Raw genomic sequence first — 19,797 nt, 5'->3', positions numbered from 1 at the left:
CCAGCCCTGCCTCGGCCCCGCCAGGGAGCACCGAACCGCCGGCTCCTACGGCCTCGCTGCCCGCAGCAGGGTGCCCTCCCGCGCCGCAGCAGCACGCTCTTCTCCGCGCTTCTGGGGAAAAGCCAGGATTATATTCGATACGCTGCGGCTCGGAGCCAAATTAACCTGCGAGCACCTGCTGCGGGGCACCCCAGCCCCAGCCGGCCTGCACAGGGACGCCTTCCGTGCCGTCCGTAGGCAGTAACAAACGCACTCCAAATCCCGGTAGTTTTTGTAAAGGTTTATAGTCCTTCGCAATGATTGCATGATACATTTTCTTCCCCCGTGACACAGCCCTCGGACCAGGAAGCGCCGCTGGCAGCTCGCGCTCCACCTCCCAGCAGCTGGGCTTTGCAATCCGATCTACACTAGCTGCAGAACATCAAATGCACTTTCAACATCTCCATTTAATATTTACATTCAAGCAATTAATAATTGGAAGCTTATAGTTTAGACATTTCTAATAGCAGCAATTTCTATAATAGCTCGTTTAGCTTTAGATAACGATTTTTTTTTTTTTTGCACATAGAAACACCACATGTGTACAGTATCAAAAAATATATACCGGGGATGGTCCTGCGGGTCGTAAGGAGGGCAAGGGGATGAGACTAACAAATGCTGAATGGTTAAAAAGGAGAACAGAAAATACTCATTTGATATAGTTTATAAGGTGATCTAGGGACTCCATAAATCTAGGCTTTATATTTCATTATATAAATACCTACAAATAAATATATTAGCGTGGCCAGAGAGCGACCAGCTTTCAGCTCAAACAATACATTTCAATAACACCACGTACAAACGGGAGCAAGAATCACTCGACAAGTTAGCACTGTTAAAATATAATACTATAACTCTGAGTAACTGGCAGGCCCCGTCCTCGCGTGTCCCGGCGCCCGCAGGTCCCGGGGCGGCCCCCGACCGCGGGCGGGAGCAGCGGTGAGGACACCCCGCCTGGCAGGGACGGCCACCGGGCCCGGCCCTGTCCCAGCGTCCCCTCGGCCGCCGCGGCGCGGGCAGGGGGCTCGCGGGCTCTGGGGAAGGGGCACCAGTACCTTCGAGGGAGGCTGTGGGGCCGGCGGCCCCGGGGCGGGCAGGCAGCTCCCACGGGGAGCAGCCGCCGTCCCACCTCACACCGTCACGTACTCCTTGAAGGTCACGGTCAGGCAGTTTGCGGTCACATCTGTGATAATTATATTCCCAAAGAAGGGCTTGAATTCCTGCAGGGACTCGGCCTCCTCCTCCTCCTCCTCCACGGCCTCCCGGGGCTGTGGAGGCTCCGCGGCCGGTTTCTCCGCCGGCACTGGCGGCGCCTCCGGCTTCACCTGTGCCAGGGCCAGCTCGCCCTCCGCCCGCGGCTTCACGCAGCGCAAGTCTATGGGCTCGTCCAGGTCCGAATCCAGCAGGATGACCTCCGGCTGGGCGGGGGGCTCCGGCCGCTCCGGGGCCGGGGGGCTGAGGCAGGTGGGGGCACTGATGCTCCGGGAGGTCAAGCGCTTTTTGCCCGGCTCCCGCTCCGCGTGTGGCTCCGACAGGCAGCGCTTCCGCGAGCCGGGGCTGGAGAGGTTCAGTCCCATGGAGGAAGGGCTGTGCTCGCAGATGGGGCTCAGGGACCAGGGCACAAGGTCCGGCTTGGTGGTGAGCTGCAGGGGCTGCTCGGCCGGAGGAAGGGGCAGCTCCTTGGCCAGGGGAGTCTTTCGGGGACTTTCCTCGAGCTCCGCGGGGGGCTGCCGGCCCTCGCCCTCTGCTTTGCTCAGGGCGTTGCTGCCCACCACCCTCTCCTCCCCCGGCTTCCTCCAAGCCTCCAACTTCTCCTCCCCACCCTTCTTAGGAGTCCTCTCCTCTGCTGCCCGCTTCCGGGGCGGCTCCCCGGACTTGATCTTCACCGCCTGCATCCCGTTCTCCATGTACTTGCTCATGACGATCACGATGCGCCCGTTCTTGTTTTTGTTCTTGACGATCTTCATCTTGCCCCCGAGGCCGTTGCTGGTCACCCTGTCCCGGGGGGGAGGCCCGGTACCACTCGACAGGTTTTTCTCAGCCCCGTTCTTGCTCTCTGCAGTGAGGTTCTTGACTGGGCCCAGCAGGTTTTTGGCCGGGCCGTGAGCCCACTTGTCCGGGTGGGTGACCAGGGGGCTCTTGGTACTGTCCAAGCAGGCCTGGCCCTGCGGCTCCTTGCTGCTGGGCTGGTAGTGGGGCTCGTACATCTTGGGGTCCGGCTGGTAGTGGTGGTGCTTCTTGCTGTTCAGCTGGTAGTAATACTTCCCTTTGCTGTGGGACTGGTGCTTCATGCCGCTCTCCTTGCCGTTGGGCTGGTACTGGTGGTGCTTCTTGCTGTTGAGCTCATACTGGTGCTGCTGGCTCTTGCCGGAGGAGCCCAGATCCAGCTTCGGCCTGTTGTCCACGGCGGGGTCCTGCAGCCCCGTGAGGATGTTCGAGCGGCGGGCGAAGGAAGGAAGCTGCAACAGAAAACCAGGGGCCGCAGTCAGCGGGGTGCCGGTGCTCCGGTGAGACCCCCCACCCCTCCTGCGGCTCTCAGTGCGGGACGCTGTGTCACGGGGAGCTGCGTCCTCGAGCAGGCGGCCCCCCCCCCCCCACCCCCTCCAACTTCGAGGCTGTGCATTGCTCCAGATTAATGAAGCAATGAAAAGAAGAAAAGCACCCTTCAATCAGCTGTCTGGGAACAGGGGCCGAGCGGGACCGCCGCCGCCGAGCTTGCGAGCAGCCTGCTAATGCTGCCCGGCCGCGGGCGCAGCGGGGCTGCCCGGGGGAGGGGGGGCTGGCACCGCCCCGTGAGCTCAGCGCTGGGGCCTGGGGGTCCCCGGGGAGCTGCGGAGCACCCGGGCTGCGCACACGGCGCCGGGGCATGATGAAACCCGCTGAAAGGGGCTCCCCGGGGATGGGCCGTGCTGCAAACAGGCCGCCCAAGGGAGGGGGGGGGGGTGGGGGGGTTGAGGGGCTCCGTCGCGCATTTACCTGCACGACCAGCGGCTTTGGCTTGGGCCCCCGCTTGCGGTATCCCATCAGCTGCTCCTGCCGCTCCCTGCGGGAACACAGAGTCATGGCCAGGCCCGAGCGGTGGCACGCAGACCCCCGGGGTACACCCCCCCACCCCGCACCCCCCTCGTGTGGCAGCTCCCGCGGTGTCAATGACCCTACGTGGGTGCAGTGAGTCGAGGCGAGGAGGTGGTGGGAGGGGGGCCGGGGCCCCACAGGTGTGGAGCTGCAGGCCAGGGGTCCCGCGGGAGGCAGCGGGACAGGGGACGGGGTGGGGGGGGTCACAGCCGAAGCGCTGAGGCAGCGGGCGCCTGGCGAGGCGGCTTCCCCGCTCCCGCCTCCCCCTGCTGCAGCGAGGGGCTGAAGTTTACAGTTTGCGCCAAAATACTACAGGAAATAAATGCACGGAAAGGAGAAGAAAAAAAAAAAAAAGGCAGAAAAAAAAAAAAGGCCGAGAAAAAAAAAAAGGCCGTCCAAGCGCAGCAGCAGCGCCGCCTCCTCCACTCGCAGGCATCAAATCCCCGCGCAGGCAGGAGCGCAAGGCGCGGCGTGGGGGGAGCGCGGCGTGGGGGGAGCGCGGCGCGGGGGGACCTTGAACCGGAGGCGCCGCCCGCCCCGTCGGGGCCGCGCCCCCGAGCCCGGGCCCGTCCCGCGCCCGCCCCCGCCCCCGCCGCGGCCCCCGGCTCCGTGACGCATCCGCAATTGCCGAGGCGGGTGCCGGTGCCCGCCGCCCCTCCCGGGGGGGGTGTGTGTGTCCCCCCCCCGCCGCTCACCTGTTCTGGAAGGCGATGAGCAGCCGGGGGTCCAGGATGTTCTCCTCCGGCTCCCACGTGTTATATCTTGCGAGAGGGGAGGAGAAGCGGCCGTCAGCCGCGGGGCCCCGCCGGGAGGGGGCCGGGGTCCCGGGCAGGGGTGCCCCGCCGTCGGCGGCCGGCCCCGGAGCACCGGGCCCGGCTGGGAGCGGGCGTCGGGGGCTCGGGTCCCGGGGGAGGGGGATGGGCGGGCGGGGGGAGGGAGGGAGTCGGGGGGGGGGGGGGGGCACGGGGACGGAACTGTTTATTTAGCGCAGTTATTATTCCGGAGGAATTCTAGGCATGTCATGATGAAATTTTCCAAATCCCCTTTCCCGGACCCGGGAAAAGCGGCCGCGGCGCGGAGGGGGGGACCCGGCCACCGAGTCCGGAACGGCGGCGCGGAACCCCCCCCCCCTCCTCCCGCGCCCCCCCGCCGGCACTGTCATGCAAACCCCAAATACTCCGCAGCGGCCGCCCTCGCTCCGCGGCCGGTGCCTCCGCCTCCGCGGGCGGCTCTCGGGGGCCGCCCGGGTTATTTTTGCGGTTATTCCCCCCTTCCCACCACCACCCCCTCCACCCCCCCCAACACACGCCACCCCCCCGCCCCCCTCCCGCTCGGTTCTGCAATATGGAGCCCGGCTCCCGAGGAGGGGAAAGGGGGAAGGAGCCATTTTCTGGTGCACATCAGCCGCCGCCTGCCCGCCTCGCTCGGCCCCGCCGCCGCTTCTCGCCGCCCGCCCGCCCTCACCGGGGCCTTTCCCGGGGCACCGAGCGCGGCGGAGCCCCGGCAGCGGCCCGGGCCGCCCCTGCCCCATCCCCATCGCCGCTCGGTTACTCACTTGGGCGACCACCCCCTCCATTTCACCAGGTACTCGACTCTGCCCTGCGGAGCGCGGGAGGCAAAGACACGGCGTCAGCTGGACCCGCCGCCCCCCCGGCCGCCCCCCCCTCCCCCGCCGCCCCCGCCCTCCTCACCTTTCGGATCCGCTTCTTCTCGATGCTCTCCACCGCGAAGACGTGCTCCCCCACCGCCGGCAGCTCCATGCTGCAGCCGGGAGGGGCCGGGCCGGGCGTCCGCGGCCGCCGCTGCAGCCGAGCTGGGCTCCGGCTCCGGCAGCTCCCGCCGCCGGCCCGACAGACGCCGAGCCCCGACAGACACTGAGCCCCGGCCGCCGCGGCACCGCAACCCGTGCAAATCCCGGAGCGAAACGTCAGGGAGGCGGCGCCTCCCGGGCCCGGCTGCCCGTCAACGGCGGGGCCGGGGGATTGGCGCAGACCTGCCGGGGAGGGGGCGGGCGGGGGCCGGGCAGGAGCGGCGACGAGGCGGGCGGGGGGGTTGGGGGGGGAAGCACGGGCAGCCCGGCCCCCGCCCCACGCGTGACTCAGCACGGCCCCCCACGGCCGAGCCCGCGGGGCAGGTGCGCGATTCGCGCCGCCCGGGAAGGATGGGGGGGGGCACAGAGGATGCGCGGGGGGTGTCCGTGGGGTCTCGGACTGAGGGACGAGCCCTGGGGAGGGCTCCACGCCGCGCCACGTCGCGGGTTGTCCCCCCCTCCCCCGCCTTTCCAGCACGACTCGGACCCGCCGCCTCCTCCCGTGGGGTCCGGCCCGGAGGAGCCCTCGCCCGCTCGACGGGTCCCTGCGGCCGCGGGGAGCCCGGCCCCGGGGGCAGCCAGCGGCGGGGATCCCCCGTTGCAAGATGGCCGGAGCGCCCGGGGGGGGAGCGAGCCCGGGGGCCCGGGGCAGGTGGCGACGAGTTCTCCCTCGCCCGGTGCCGGAAGCCGCAAACGGCGGCGGAGAGAGCCCGGGGCGGGCGGCTCCGCGCCCGCGCTTCTCGTCTGGGCGGCTTAAGGGGAATAGGCTGAGGCCCACGCGTGTCTGCGCCGATCCGCGGCTTAACCAGCGGGGGGACCCGCAGCCGTTCCCCGCTCCGCTCCGGGAAACGTGGCGGTGCCGGAGCGGACGGCGACCTTCCCCCGGGCAGGTGGAGCGGGGCCGGCACCTTTCCGGTGCGGAGCCCCGGCGGCTCCGCGCAGCCCCCGCCGCGGGGACCGGCAGCTCCGCGCCCTCCCCGGCCACGGCCCCGCGTGGGGCGATTCCCGGGAAGGCGCTGCCGGGGGCGGGTGGCGCCGCGCGGAGCCCCCAGACCCTCCCGGGGATCTCGGCTGCCGGGACTGGCCGAGCTCGGTCCCCGCGGGTTTGGGGGTGTGTGTGTCCCCAAGCCGCCGTCGAGGGAGGGGGACGCGGGACCGGAGCCACCGCGCCCGATGCGCAGCCAGGCCGCCCCAGGGCCGCGGGGTGCGCGGGGGGGTGTGTGTGTCCCGGTGCCGCCGCCCCCCCCTCCCTCGCCCGGGCTTTGCCGGGTCGCGGCGTCCCGTCGACCCACGGACGGGGCGGCCGCTCCCCGCGGGGCCGGGACACCCGTGGCCGCCCCCGTGGGGCTCCCGGCAACTTTCTCCGGGGTGCGGGAGTGGCGGGGACGAGCCCGAGCGGCACCGGGGCCCCGAGCGGCTCCTCTGCCGGGGGCCGGGCAGCAGCGCCCGGTCCCCCCCCGGTCCGTGGCATCCCCGCGGGCTCGCTCGGTCGCCGTGGCCCCGGACGGGGTGGCCCCGGCCGGCAGCAGCCCGCGCTTTCGGGGGCCCTTCCCGGGCCCAGGGGTGCGGGGGGCACCGGGGAGGCACCGCTGAATGTCACCGCGCCGGAGACCATAACAAAGACGCAGCCGCCGCGATCCGAGAGCCGAGCCAATAAAAAGCAAACTGATATTACAATTTTGATTTCCCTGGAGGGCCGAAGGGGCTTAATGTAAGAATTATTATCCATTGTGAACAGCAGCCGAAAGAAAGCACAGACAGGAATATTTAATTTTTTTTTTTTTTAACTTAGCGGTTTTCCTCAGAAACATACATTCATTGAAATTTATGCCAGTGGAGTTTGTTAACCCTCCCCTTTGACATTTCCAGCTTCTCCTGTTGCCAGAGGAGACAAGCCGAGCACAAACCACTAATGCTTGCAATAAAACTAAACGCCCAGGGACGAACAAGCGCGATTTGGTGCAATTCCCCCCCAATCTGGGTAAACTGCAGAGCGCAGCCAGCCCGAGGAGCCGCGGCGGGTCCGGGCCCAGCCCAGGCAGGCAGCCCGGCTCTGCCCAGGACACAGCGGGAGGGGGCGAGGAGCAGGGCAGGGGCTGGCTGGCTGCATATATATACATTTATTTGTAAAAAAATATGTGTATTTTTAAACATGTGACCAGACATCCTTGGCATCTCTTTAGAACCTGCCTCGGGAGCAGTATGAGAGGCCACTGATGAAATATAATATTAAAAAAAAAAAAAAAAGAGGTGAAAGCAACACTGAAAACCAATATTAAAAGCATTTTAATCTTCGCCTGGCTGGTGGCTCCCGCAGCTCAGCACCCACTCCCGTCCTGTAGGTTTCTGCAGGATGTTCATCTGCTTTCTGTTACCAGGCTGATTGCACATGATTCGCAGTAATGATGGTAATGGTGGTGATTTTCTACCCCTTACCTTGCTCAGATAGCAGCAGTTCGTGAACTGATACATCTTTCCCTTTGTCAGTTCGAAAGAGGACACCTTATCTGAACCACATAAAATATCCTAAATAAGGAAAGCGGGAAACGTTTCCAACTGCTGCCTCTTCCCGACGGGTCAGGGCATATCACAGGGATGAGGAAAGAAAAAGAATTTCCAACCAAAAGAAACAAGAGCCAACTGCTGCCTTTTAAAGCCAAGAGAGCAGTTGTTTAATACTGCACAGTTGTTTAATACCGCGCGTTTTGTTTACGATTTGCCTCTTTGAGAGGTACGAGGTGCAGACACACGTTCTGTGGCTGCTCTTCACCTCCGCCACACACCTGCGCAAAAATCCAGCTTCCTCTTTCCCTGCAGAGCATCGCCCATAGGAACACGGCTCCTGGCAGCGGGACGACTCTGTCCCAGGTGGGGCTGTGAGGAGCAGGGGCTCCAGCCACCCCCCGTGTGCCCGTGGAGCCTGGCGAGGGCCTGATCCTGAGTGGGGGCTGCCAGGGTGCAGCTGTAAGACAAAACCTCCACCAGCCAGAGACAGATGGGCTTCCTGCAGGTGCTAGGAAGTATACCAAGGCAATTTCCCCTCAAATACTTGCTGGCCATGTTCCCTCCTACTACCCAGAGCTGACGTCTGTCTAAGTTTATTCTTTTCATCATTATTTATAAAGTTCTTACCCCGGAGCGCCTCGCTCAGGCTGGGTTCTGCCTCTCTGAAACAAGACGCTCTGCTTCCCCTCGCCCCTTACACCAGCAGCTCCTGCAGCCCCGCTGCATGTTTGCTGTCAGGCAGCGCTGATTACACATGCCATCATTTCTGAGGTTGCTCATTAGTCTGTATCATTATTAGCAATTCAAACCAGCAATTCTTTTTCAGCTCTAATCCTCCAATTCCACCGAGAAGACTCCAAGGCTGCAGTTTGGGTGCTCAGATTTCCCCCCGCTCTGCCCTGGCACGGCCAGCGGTTCCTCCTGGAGCCCGAGCAGGCCAGGAGCACGTCAGGCTAAACACCAAATGATAACAGAAAGTTAATTCATGAATAGTTGCAGCATTTCCTTCAAGGCCGCTCTCACAGGCGGCCAGGCACAGACTTTGCGACTCTCTTGCATGACGGTGTCCTTGGAGGGAGGGGGAGGGCGCTGGCCCCGTTCATTCCTACCTGGCCGCCCGCAGCCTTGGCCAGCTGGGCTCGTGGATTTGCCCTTCTGCTTTTGTCAGCTCTGGCTTGCATTTGAAGTTGCGGCCAGTCTGAAAACCGGATTATAATATAGCCCTTGCTGAGGTCAACACCATGCTGGAGAGAGACAAGAGAAGGATGAGTAGGTAGGCTTGGGGGGAAAAAAAAAAAGCAAACCCACAAAAAAACAAAACCCACCCACCCAATCAATAGGATGCCATGAGGTAAGATGCAAACAATGAAACCCTGCTCCAGGTTGCCAAGGCAAATCTGTCAATAGAGTATTGAACAAGCAAAGCTGACTTGCAATTATTGTCTCCTTCTAAGTACAAGCTGCCCCTTTGCCTCACAGTTCAGACCCAACACTGGTGGCTGAGAAGCTCAGTGATTGCTGGCCAGGGCTGTTTCAAAACGGTGAGGGAAGAGTCAACTCTGCTGGAGGCTGGGCTGGAATTTACTCCAACACATGCACTGAAAACCCCTGGAGCATCCCCACCACCTTCGCTCCAGCAGCTGAAGTGACACATGCCCTGCCCCCAGTGTAACAGCTTTTCTAAAGCAGCAAAAACCCCTTTGCAACAGTTTGCTCTTCGAAGCTTTCAGTAAAACACACAGGACCATGGAGCACACACGAGCATTTTCAGATGCTGCTGCAGGAAGAAAACCAGCTTCTTGTGGCGCTCAGGAAAGCGCCGCGAAGCCCGAGCGCTCAAGGCTGGGGCTGTCAGTGTGGAGCAAGCGTGGTGGCCTTCAAACCGAGTACAGCAGCGGGGTCTGGAGCTGCCACCGCCCGCCCAGAGGCAGCAGCAGTGGGAAAATCCAGAGGCAAAACCACCCTGAACTGGGTCATCACGTGGAAACTGAAATGGCTCCACAAGTGCGTCGCTGCCGTTGCTGCTGGTGCGCACAGGGCCGCGTTAGGCGAATTCTTTTTTCTGGTGCCGCTTCCAGCGCAAACCAGGAGAGGCTGCGTGTGAAATCCCCAGGAATGAGACACTTGCCAGGGGTGCTCAATGCGCTTCCACAGCGGTTTAACAAAGCCCAGCGGAGCTGCTTTCGTGTGGCCGGTGGAGGGGCTCAGACACAGAGTACGCGTGACACTGTTACCCACAGCGGTGGTTTTGGGGGCATGGCTGGGGTCCCCTCACCCCCAGAGCCCCCTGCGAGGAAGGGGGTGACAGCCCGGCTCTGCAGAGCCCCAGTCAGCGCAAGCGGGGAGGGCAGCGCCGAACAGCAGGTTCCCAGGAGGCTCCATCCCTTGGGGCCTTGGGTGGGAATAACCCCCCTTCTCCGGGGCCTTTTTCCACCATGCCCTCACCCCCAGCCTCAGCATGGGTGCCAGCAAGCAAGCCCTGGAGACCATCTGTCCTTAATCTTCTTAGAGTCAGGCAAGTCCAGAGAAATTCTGAGGTGCTGAAGTCCCTCTGTCCCTGGCCGTGACCCTCCTTGCACGGCACAGGGCTCAGCACCCACTGGTGGGAGCAGGTCCTGCCTGCCCCACGTCCCCACAGACCACCTGGGACAGTGACCAGCAAGCACTGGGAAGCGTTTCCACCCGGGAAAAGGGGTGTGGGGGGGCTGCGGGTCTGGGGCAGAGGGAGATGGGAATCCCTTCCCCTGGTGCACGTCATCTGCCTCATCCTGCCCTGCACCTCCTCTGCCGTCCCCCTCGGCTCCTCCAGCAGCCCCGGAGAGGGCTCTACTCGGAGCTCCCTTCCTCCTCTTATCACTTAAGCCAACGCTGTTCCTTGGCAGCCGAGTGTAATGATGATATTTTCTCCATCAGAAATGGGTCTGCGCACGTGCCTCCCGGCGAGGCCGCGATCCGCCGGTGGCAGCAGCGAGGAGGCGCTCGGCTGCCCAGCAAGTTGTGAAAGGCTGGAGAGGTTTCGTGCAAGCGCTTCCAATCTTCTCCATCCACCGGAATCACAAAAACTTCCATCAAAAAAATAAACAGTGCCAAGGCGCCGCAAGCCCCAAACAGCTCAACTTTCAAGCCGCTCCACAAAAATCAAACAAGAAGCTACTGGAGTCAGATTTAATTTTGGACACAAAACCCCAACTAAAACATATTGAACAAAAGTGCCTCTGCAGCACAGGGGACACAGGAGTCCCGCACACGGGCCAGGAGCTGGGATGGCTCCGGCTGGCCCTGGCCCAGGCATAACAGCCTACAGGTAGCTCTGGGATTTCCTCCCCTCTCTGTGCTCCAGGTAGACGGGAGCTAAACCGCCGCCTGCCCTGCGCCCGCTGCCGAGAGCGTGAGAAAGGCAGAGGCTCCAGGACGTCTTGCTGAGGAGAGCAGGTTGGGGTGGTGATTAGGGTGGTGGTTTGGAAACGCCATCAACAGAGGCGCTGGGAAGAAATTACCCTCTGTGGCTTCCCAGGGCTTCCAGAGGGCTCTTCCCCTGCGATTCTCCAACACACTCAAGTGGAGAGCAAGAAATTCCCTTTTTCTTAGGAGCCAGGCTGAGAAGCTGCAGCTCGTTTCACACCAAAGGTGCAAGGACGAAAGCCTCCGGGCAGATACTTCCACCATCACAGCAAACAGAAGCCTGGCCTCCGATGACGCACTTTAATGAGCAAAACCACCAAACCACTCCTAATAAAGTGAGTCAAAGCACATCCCTCCGGGAGGGTCCTTATCTGTTCTAGGAAGACAATCTAAGATGGGTATCTGGTACAAACAAAGTCTTGACCATGCAGAGGAGTCACCGGGCGCAGGGGTTTGCCCCCACGGTCCGACAGCAGAACACGGGTGGACGATGCAGCTGGACATTTAACTGGAGCTTCCAGGGAAGAATCTCAGCTGGAGCCTCTCGGGTCGCTCCAGCTCTGCACGAGCAGCCGGGGAGACGCTTCGCTGGAAGGGCTACGGCTTTGAAACACAAAAACCTTGTCTTGGCATTTCAGTAATCGAACTCAAAGACTGGAGCTGCTCTACCTGAAGATTCTTTGAGAAGCATCACCTTTCAGAGAACATTAAACACGGGGAAAACCAGTCCCAAAAGCATCCTCAGGAGATAAACCACCACCTGAACCTCAGCAATAGCACACACCACTGGAATTGCCATGTGCAGCAAAATCTGATTCCTCCTCCTCATGTGGCTGCAAAGCCAGCGTGCTCTGCCCACGCCGGCCTCGGCTCACCCCACTGCAGGCTGCTCCTCCGACACACCCGCTGGTCCCCCGGAGCGGGGACAGCCCCATGCCCCTTTCTCCAGGCCCTCACCACTGCTGCTCCCTCTGGGGCAGGAGCTGGGCTAAGCCCTGGGAGAAAGGGCTTCCTCGGTGCTGCCCTGGCCTGTGCACAAGCTCTGCTGGCTCCCCTCCACACAAACAGCTCTTCTGGGAGCGACAAATATCCATGAGGCCTTCCCTGGCTGCAGAAGAAGCCAAACTAGTTATGCCAAGTTGTTTAAGTGCAGAGATTGATTGGTTGGTTGGTTGATTGATTGATTAATTGATTGATTTGCCAAGCTGAGGAGAGCATGCCTGCACCCAGGTGCTGCCATGAGCTGCCCGGGCAGGGCAGGGTGACAGGCAGCCCCGCCGCAGGCAGCTGCCTGGCCCTGTGGAGAGCTGCTCCAGCACACGGGCAGGAGGGCGAGGAAGGGATGTGGGGAAAGCTGCAGCCCTCCCGTGCTGGCACCGTGCGGGCTGCGGGCAGCAGAGCTTTTATCCCCGAGCTCTGCACCATGCCGGGGCTCTGCTCCAGGTACCACCGAGCCGTGGCTCCGGCTCCCTCCCGCTGCCAGGCCCAGCTCCCCTGGCAGAGCGGTTGGACACCATGTGCTGCTCATCCAGACGGACACCCCGGCCTCCCCTCCCTGGGCAGCGTGGCCACGGAGAGGTGATTGCCCACAGACAGAAGGGAGTTACTGGTTTGGGCTGGGACAGCTCGGGGAGCTGCAGTAAGAGGAGCAGGTGAGGACCTGCCAGCACACGTCCCTCCCCACGGCCCCGGAATGGCAGATGGCGGGGACTGGCACAGGGGCAAAGTGCTGGCGGTCCTGGGAACTGCAGAGATGGTGACGGCCACCACACAGCTGGTGATGGGGACCTTGGGACTCTGCAGCTCTGGGGGCTGCGAAACACCCGGGGGGCCCTTCGGTGTCCCCAGGCCTGTGGCGTCCTGGCTGGTGGCACCATGAGCTGCGGCTCCCACGGCACGTGGCGTTGTGGCTGTGCAGTGGGTGGGTCTGGGGCCGCGCTCTTGGGCCTCTCCTGAGGCAAATGGCTGCGGGATCCTCGCTCTGGGCACACAGTTCCTTTGGGATTGAGCTGGGAGCTGCTGGGATGGATCTGGCCACTGTGCCGTGGACGGGGAGTCTGTGCAGCCACAACCAGAGTGAGTGCTGTGGCATGGGAGCGAGGGGCTACAACCCCTGCACTTCTCCCCTCTGGCAGATCCATCGCCAGTGGCCAGCGGCCACAAAAATGCAGCATTTGACAAGAGGCATCTCAGTTTCGAAAGGGTTCACGCCCGAGCAGCGAGGCCAGGGAGGCTTCGGCTGCCTGCACGCCGCGACTGGGTGCAGGCAGAGGGAGGAAGCGTGCGCAGAGCTGTGGTCAGGCAGTTTCCATCCTCCCTGCACCTGAGCCGAGGCAGCGGTGCGGCTCCCCGGCAGCCCTTCCCCTGCCTCGGCGTGCTGGCAGCTTCCTTCCTCCCGTGCCGCTCTGCCAGCACCGCCTCAGCGGGGTTAGCCAGCGCCCGTGCCTGCCTGAGAGATGATTTCACCCACCCAGCGACTGCCCTGGCACTTCATCCTCTCAGCGGATTACACCCAGTATTTATGTTTTCAAAGGTTTTGGGAAGATTTACCGGCCGCGCTGTCTGCCCGCCGTGCGTTACGCTGTCACCAGAGAGCTCCCTGCTCTAAAGCTGCTTAGCCCAACCCAAGTGGAACCACGTTAAACCCATTAGGAAGCGAGCACGTGTGCCTGGGGGTGGGAGCCCGTCTGTGTTTGTGGGGCAGAAACCCGGCAGGTCGTGGGCCTCAATCCGAGGCAGCCGCCGGCCGGGTATCACACACGTGGGGGTCCGCTCCGTGCCCCCGCTCCCGCCGACCCGTGGGGCTCGGGCAGCGATTCAGCACCCGCAGGCGGCTGCTGGGGAAGGCTCAGCCCTGGATGCGATTCGCACGGCGTATCAATTCCTTAAACCCAAAGGCTGATGATCTGCAAGTCCGTTGCGTGTGCGTTAAATCGGGCAGAGCAGGCACCGGGCTCCCGGCCGGCCGCGGGGGCACCAGCTCACGCCAGGTTTAGGCGACTGGGAACAGCCATGCAGCGGCTGGGGGAGCGCTGCTGGGGAGACAGACTGGTCGCTGACTGGTTAGACTGGCTCCTCCAACCTCTGCCCCTCCTTGGACTGCCTGTAGTTGGTTATATAGAGCCAAGTGTTTGCTAAGGGACTCAAATTGAACTGGGATCCTGCAGCACTCCTGCCTGGCAGAGCTGTCCTGCCCCACAGTGACCTTGTCTGGGCCCTGCGGGTGCCGGTCCCTGACCCTTGGACGCTTTTTCATGCGGAATGTTCGGGTGAAGGCGTCGCAGGAAAGATTTTGCAATTCACGCACGGGAGAGTGGTGAAGCAGCACGGTGAGAGCAGGGTGCTCTCGTCCAGAGAGTCCTGCAGCCTGAGAAACCCCCACACCAGGGACCTCTCTGGGCAGGGAAACCTCCCCGCTGAGTCCTCTCCTTCTGCTTGTTGTTCGCTGGGATATTTCGAAGGGGACGATGTCTCAGCAGAGGGAGGGCAGCTCCATGGGAAGGTCAAGCCCCCTGGGCACCGTGACCCTGGGATGAGCTGCAGGATGGCACAAGAGTCGCACAAACTGGATGTGCTGTTTTCACCCCGGGCCGGAGGAGAGGAGCCCAGCGCGGCTGGTGGGGTCATCGGCAGTGGCCGGGCAGCACCAGCCATGCTGTGAGAGCAGCCTGGCACCGTCTGCCCCGCAGCGTCACCTGTGGGAGAACGGCAGCGGGAGATTTGGCCGTGGCACAGGGAGACCTTGGCACGTCCCGGGGAAGCAGTTGGCGGGCGAAGGGACAGAGCTGCTGTCCCTCAGAAGGATGGAGACATCCCTCCATGCAGAGGGTGAGCGGGGCCATGGCTGGGCTGGGGGCTGTTCCTTGGAAAGCTGCAGACCACCTCCCCTTTCACTTCCCCTTCTCTTGGGCGAGCGCATGTGCCCTGGGCCACTATTTTTAGGCTGCTGCTCGCTGTCTGGTTTCCCCTGGGGATGCTGAGCAGGTTCTGGGAACTCCAGCTGTCTCTCGGGCAGCGCGAGAAGATGCTTCGCTTCCTGAGCTCGCTCCTGCGCTCCTCAACACGTGCAGCCGTGCTGGCACGGGAAACCCCCCGGCATGGCCCTCGCCAGCACTCCTGGGGTGGGCAGGACGGCCTCATCCAGGGAGTGGGGTTTGAACTTCACCCCAAGTGCATTTCCCCACTCCAGGGGTCTTCCCGATTTTGTACCTCGCCGCGATCTCTGGGATGCCCGTGAGGTTCTGCTCACCCGCACTCCCACACCGGGGCTGGGGCGGGGACACGCGGGACGCCGTTGGGGACAGCTCTCGTTGCCATGTGCACACACTTGCTCCATGTCCCCAGCCTTGCCCGGCTGCCCCACTCCCTCTTCTGCTCCCTTTTGTGCCCCGATGTCCATGCTGAGCCCATGCTGAGCCCCCGGCATGGCCAGCGCTGAGCAGTGAGGTCCCACGTGTGTCCCCATCTGTGATGACCCGTGATGGAGCCCAGGCTGGGCTCAAGCCCGGCTGGGTCTGAACTGGAGGCGAGGAGCTGCTGGAGCCCCGGGGTGACAGGCAGGAGCCCACTCTCGGGGGGTGACACTGAGGGGATGGCCGAGTCGTTTGGTTTCTGACACACCCTGTGTTGCTCGGTGGGGCACACCCTTTCCTCCGTGGGGAGCCCAGCCCGGGTACCGGGTGGGAGGAGGGTTCCCAGGGCTGGTGGCCCCTCGTCTCTGACCCTCGGCAGCTTGTTTCTCTGTGAGCAAAACCGGGGCTGTCCCGGCTTGGTGTGAGCTGTGCTGTGCCGTGCCGTGCCGTGCCGTGCCAGCGCAGGGACCCTGTGGCTGGAGGGGACGGGGAGGTACGAAGTGACACTGTGCACAGCCAGAGACTGGCACAGGGTGCAGCACGAGGCAGGGATGGGGGGGTGTGAGGGGCAGAAATGGGGGGTGCAAGGAGCAGGGATGGGGGGTGTGAGGAGCAGGAATTGGGGGGGTGTGAGGGGCAGAGATGGGGGGGTGAGGGGCAGAGGGACAGGGCCACAGGGCTGCAGGGTGCTTGGGGACCCCCCAGAGAAGCGGGGTGCTGCTGACACGGGGCTGCTCTGCCCCAAGTCCCTGAGCGCACCCACCCAAGCTGGGGGGGCTGTCGGGGGCAGCCCCCGTCGCCGTCCGGGGCAGCTCCAGGGAGGCTCCCAGCTCCGCGTTCCCGCAGCCCATGTTTGGGCCGTGGCTGCAGCGGGGCCATAAAAGGCAGCGTGGGGACGGCGCTGGCGCTGGGCCCGCTGCATCGGGGCCACCACGCCGGGGGCGTCCCGGGAAGCTGCCACCGGGAATTGGGGCTGGGGACCGGGGCTGCTCCTGGGGCGGTGGGGCCACCCCTCAGAGGGGATGCTCAGGACCCCCCCCCCCCCCCCCAGCCTGTTGCTGCCCTGCAGAGCAGCCTGTGCCCTGCTGGCCCCCAGAAATGGCCAGGCAGCCCTTCTCCCTGCGGGCAGGCGCCCACCCCAGCACCCATGGGTGCCCAGGGTGCTGGGGAGTGTGTTGGGCTGGTCCCAAGCCGCAGCCGTGCCCCAGCTGGTCACAGCTGGGGGGCTGGCTCAGTCTCAAGTGCCCTCCCCGGGGCTGGGGAGCCAGACCTGCTCTCATCCAAGATCGTCTGTCACGGAGGGGCCGCGGCAGCCGCGGCACAGGGAGGGTGTTTGTGGCTGACACTGACTCAGGAGGTGTCGCAGATGCCAAGACACGAGAATCAGAGGGACCAGGAGAGACTGGCAGGGGCTGAAAGCACAGAAATGAAATCCAGGCTGGAACCACACTGCTAATCCATCCCAGGGGATGCTTGGGCTCAGAGGCGTCCCGAGGAGGAGACGATGGGGCAGGAGCTGAGGCAGGGGAGGGAGCAGTGAGCTTGAGAGCTCGTTACGCATCGGGATGGCAGATAACAGTGGTGGTGAACTTGGTGCAAGTGTTTCAGCTGAGCCGAGCTGATGTAGGACCTGCTGGAACACCAGCTGAGGAGCAGAGCTGGGAGGTGTTCGGTGAGCTGGGGTCCAGCAGATGTGCGGTAAACGCAGCCACACCAGCCAGCCCCAGAGGGCAATCATGGGGAAAAAAGTGGAGGCAGCGAGATTTTGGGGGATTCATCTCCTCCAGCTGAGCCCAGGGACGTCCTTACCATCAGGGACTGAAACACTGACCAAGCAGAGGCGCCAGGTAACAGTCCCATCACGGAACTGTGACTAATTTATGAGGAAAACCTGAATGTGCCATGGTGCTGCTGGGCGGCTGGGGTGGGGTGTGAGCCAGCCCGGAGGAATGTGAGGAAGATAAACAGGGAGAGGGAAGGGCAGTTCCCCAGGTATCGGGGTGGGCACCGCCGAGCAGCCGGGCAGCGTGTGAAGGCTGGAAAGCTGCGGCTGTGCATCGGGACGCGCTTCCAGCTGGAGAGGTGGACGGGGTGGGGGAGACTCTCCCCAAATGGCACCTACCAGGGCCTTTCAAGTTGGGCTGGGAAATGCTGGAAGGGTCTCGGGGGTTGGGGCGCTGGGGCAGGAGCGCTGCTGGCGCTGCTGGGCGGTGGCGAGAAGGGCCGTGGTGGCAGCCGTGTCCTTCCCGAGCTGGGTCTCCGTGCTCAGCTCAGGTCCCGTCCCCCCACACCCAGCAGCTTCCTTGCTCCTGCTTCAGCTTGCAAAGCGTTTTTGGCAACGCTGGCATGTAACACTAAGCCCAGCTGCAGCCATTTTAGACCTGGCATTAGACAAAGCAAAATAAATCCCCATTGTCGGCACCTCCCTACACCCCAGGCGGGGCTGCCGCGGGGGTCTGGGGGCTGCAGCCCCGGGGCCGGCAAGTGCAGGTGAGGGGCTGCCTGCGCCCGCTCAGGTCCCCTGTGCTGCAGAGGACACGGGGCTGATTCATCTCTTGCCTTGGCTGCTGCTTACGTATGTTCACACTGTTTGTTCTCTGCCTGAACGGCTAAATTAAGCCCAGCAACAATGGGCCATCGATTATCCCATTATATTTCCATCGGGCCTGACTTCACAGCTGGCTCCTGGAGCAGCAGCACACGTGGCCCTGGCAGGGGCTCAGTGCAAACAGCCCCTCGCTCGGTTCTGCTCCCTGGAGCCCCGTGCCCCACGCACCGGGCACCCTGGTAACACCAGGCCCACGGCCGCATGTCAGTCGCTGCCCCGTCCACTGGCAGGGACATTGGGCAGAGCCCATGAGCCAGTGGTGATGCACCCGCAAGGGAAATGGCTCCTGTTTCTGGGGACCCCCCTGCCCCAGCTCTGGCAAGCTCAGGGCTTGCTCCAGCTGTTTGCAAGGGCCTGGGGGCTGTGTCCTCCTGTCCCCTGCTTTCTGTGGGGCTGTATCCCCTCCCAGGTGCCTCCCCTCGTTGCTTCCCCATGGCCAGCCATGGCAGAAGCACTGACGGCCTCTTTCTCTCGTGTGCTGCCTGTGAAGCCCAGGAGAAGCCAAGTGATGGGGTCCTGCAGGTCCCCTCATCCCATCCCACCCTGTTCCATCCCATCCCACCCTGTTCCATCCCACCCTGTTCCACCCCACCCCACCCCACCCCATCCCATCCCATCCCATCCCGTCCTGTCCCACACAGGGGAACAGCCCCAAAAGCACCAGGTCTCTGGTGGCCGTTTCTTCCTGTGACACCAATCTCAGCTTTGCTCGTTCCAAGTCTTTTTATTACTCAAGCTGCTGAGGAGGGATTTTTCAGGAACATCATGGTCAGCACGTGCCGACCCTCATCGGTGGCCCCACGGTGCCCACCCTCCAGTGGGGCTGCGGCTCGGCTCTGCCCCACGCCCCCGTGATGCCTGTGAGCATCCCGGTGCCACGAGCATCCTTCCAGCAGCAGTTTGCAGGAGCAGGGCTGGGTCTGGCCGCGTTTGGGAGCAAGGAGAGGGGTGGGCACCCTGAGGTGGTCCTGGGTGACACGGGTCATGCTGTGTGGGGTGGCAGCTCCAGCCTGAGCTCCCTGCATGGAGCTGAGTCGGTCGCCCACTCCCCGTGTGCTACTCCCGCTGGCGGGGGAAGCTCTGCAGCAGCCCAGCGGAGCGGTGACGGTGACGCTGCTGTGTCTGCACAGGGATGCTTCGCCTGCAGATCTCCTACCTGCGTCAGCAGCTGAATTCCCTGGTCTCATTCCCCGCTCTGGCAGCTCCTTAACCCTCTCCTCCCGGCAGCTGCGCGGCGAGGCGGAACGGCTCAGCACACAGGCTGCCTGGAGCTCGCGGCACGGTGGCCGTGACCCTCCTGCTGTGGCAGCCGGGCCTGACCCCGTTCCCACATGCCCGCAGGAGCGGACGCAGCATTTCCCAGCTTGGGGAAGCTGCCCCGCATCCTGCTCAGTGCCCCCAGCTCGCCTGCAACCTTCACCTGGCACCCCCTTCCCAGCCTGGCCCTGGCTGCACCCCATCCCTGCGCACCCCTCGTGGCTGCAGCACAGGCGTTGGGGCAGATTTATCACCTTGGCAAAGGGCCTAAAGGCCAGCTGGTGGTTGGGCTCTTTCCAGGGTTTCCAGTCACCACTGGAAGTTTTTCAGTGCCCACCCTCCCGTGCAATATGTGGGAACTGGGATCCTGGAGCTGGGACCCAGCTGCTGGAGCTGATTCGGGCCAGGCAGCCCTCCCGGTGGGTGCCCCCGCACCCGGGCACGAGCAGAACCGAAGGGCTCTCTGCCTTCATCCACAGCGCGGGCTCTGCCCGGTGCCGGGGGCTCAGGGTCACGCAGGGGGTTGGGATCGCTCTGCCGGGGTGTTTGTCGTGTCCCCACAGCACCTCGGCTCCGGCTGGGCCACCGCTGAGGTTGGTCAAGCACTGGCCGCGGACAGAAGCAGCTTAACTTGTTTGTGGTTCCTGAAAGACAAACCCAAGCCAAACAAAATCCAAAATCCCAGGAGGAGTCTTTAGGCTGCTCCTTCTCCAGGTCCCCACTGCTGCTTTGCCACACAAAGCAGGAGC

The 19,797-nt window shown here is 63.4% G+C and overlaps 1 protein-coding gene across 1 annotated transcript; it reads right to left on the bottom strand.

Annotated features, from left to right (window-relative positions):
- Positions 1–265: 265 nt before the first annotated feature.
- On the bottom strand, positions 266–5,008 carry CBX4 (chromobox 4). The gene is made up of 5 exons (XM_074889038.1): positions 4,806–5,008; positions 4,670–4,713; positions 3,810–3,875; positions 3,016–3,082; positions 266–2,498 (listed from the first exon to the last, which is right to left on the bottom strand). The coding sequence occupies exons 1-5, from the start codon at positions 4,872–4,874 to the stop codon at positions 1,170–1,172; spliced, it is 1,575 nt and encodes a 524-aa protein (XP_074745139.1). The 5' UTR covers positions 4,875–5,008; the 3' UTR covers positions 266–1,169.
- Between the last annotated feature and the right edge of the window lie 14,789 nt (positions 5,009–19,797).

Source organism: Strix uralensis, chromosome 19 (genome assembly GCF_047716275.1).
Source record: "Strix uralensis isolate ZFMK-TIS-50842 chromosome 19, bStrUra1, whole genome shotgun sequence".
Taxonomy (NCBI): domain Eukaryota; kingdom Metazoa; phylum Chordata; class Aves; order Strigiformes; family Strigidae; genus Strix; species Strix uralensis.
Note: the sequence above shows the minus strand (reverse complement) of the source record. Positions and strands in the feature narration are given on the sequence as shown.

Coding starts and splice junctions, on each gene's coding strand:
- CBX4 (XM_074889038.1), bottom strand. CDS start 4,874: ATGGAGCTGCCGGCGGTGGGGGAGCACGTCTTCGCGGTGGAGAGCATC. Junction 3,876..4,669: donor TGGAGGGGGTGGTCGCCCAA/GTGAGTAACCGA, acceptor CCCTCTCGCAAG/ATATAACACGTGGGAGCCGG. Junction 3,083..3,809: donor CTCATCGCCTTCCAGAACAG/GTGAGCGGCGGG, acceptor GTGTTCCCGCAG/GGAGCGGCAGGAGCAGCTGA.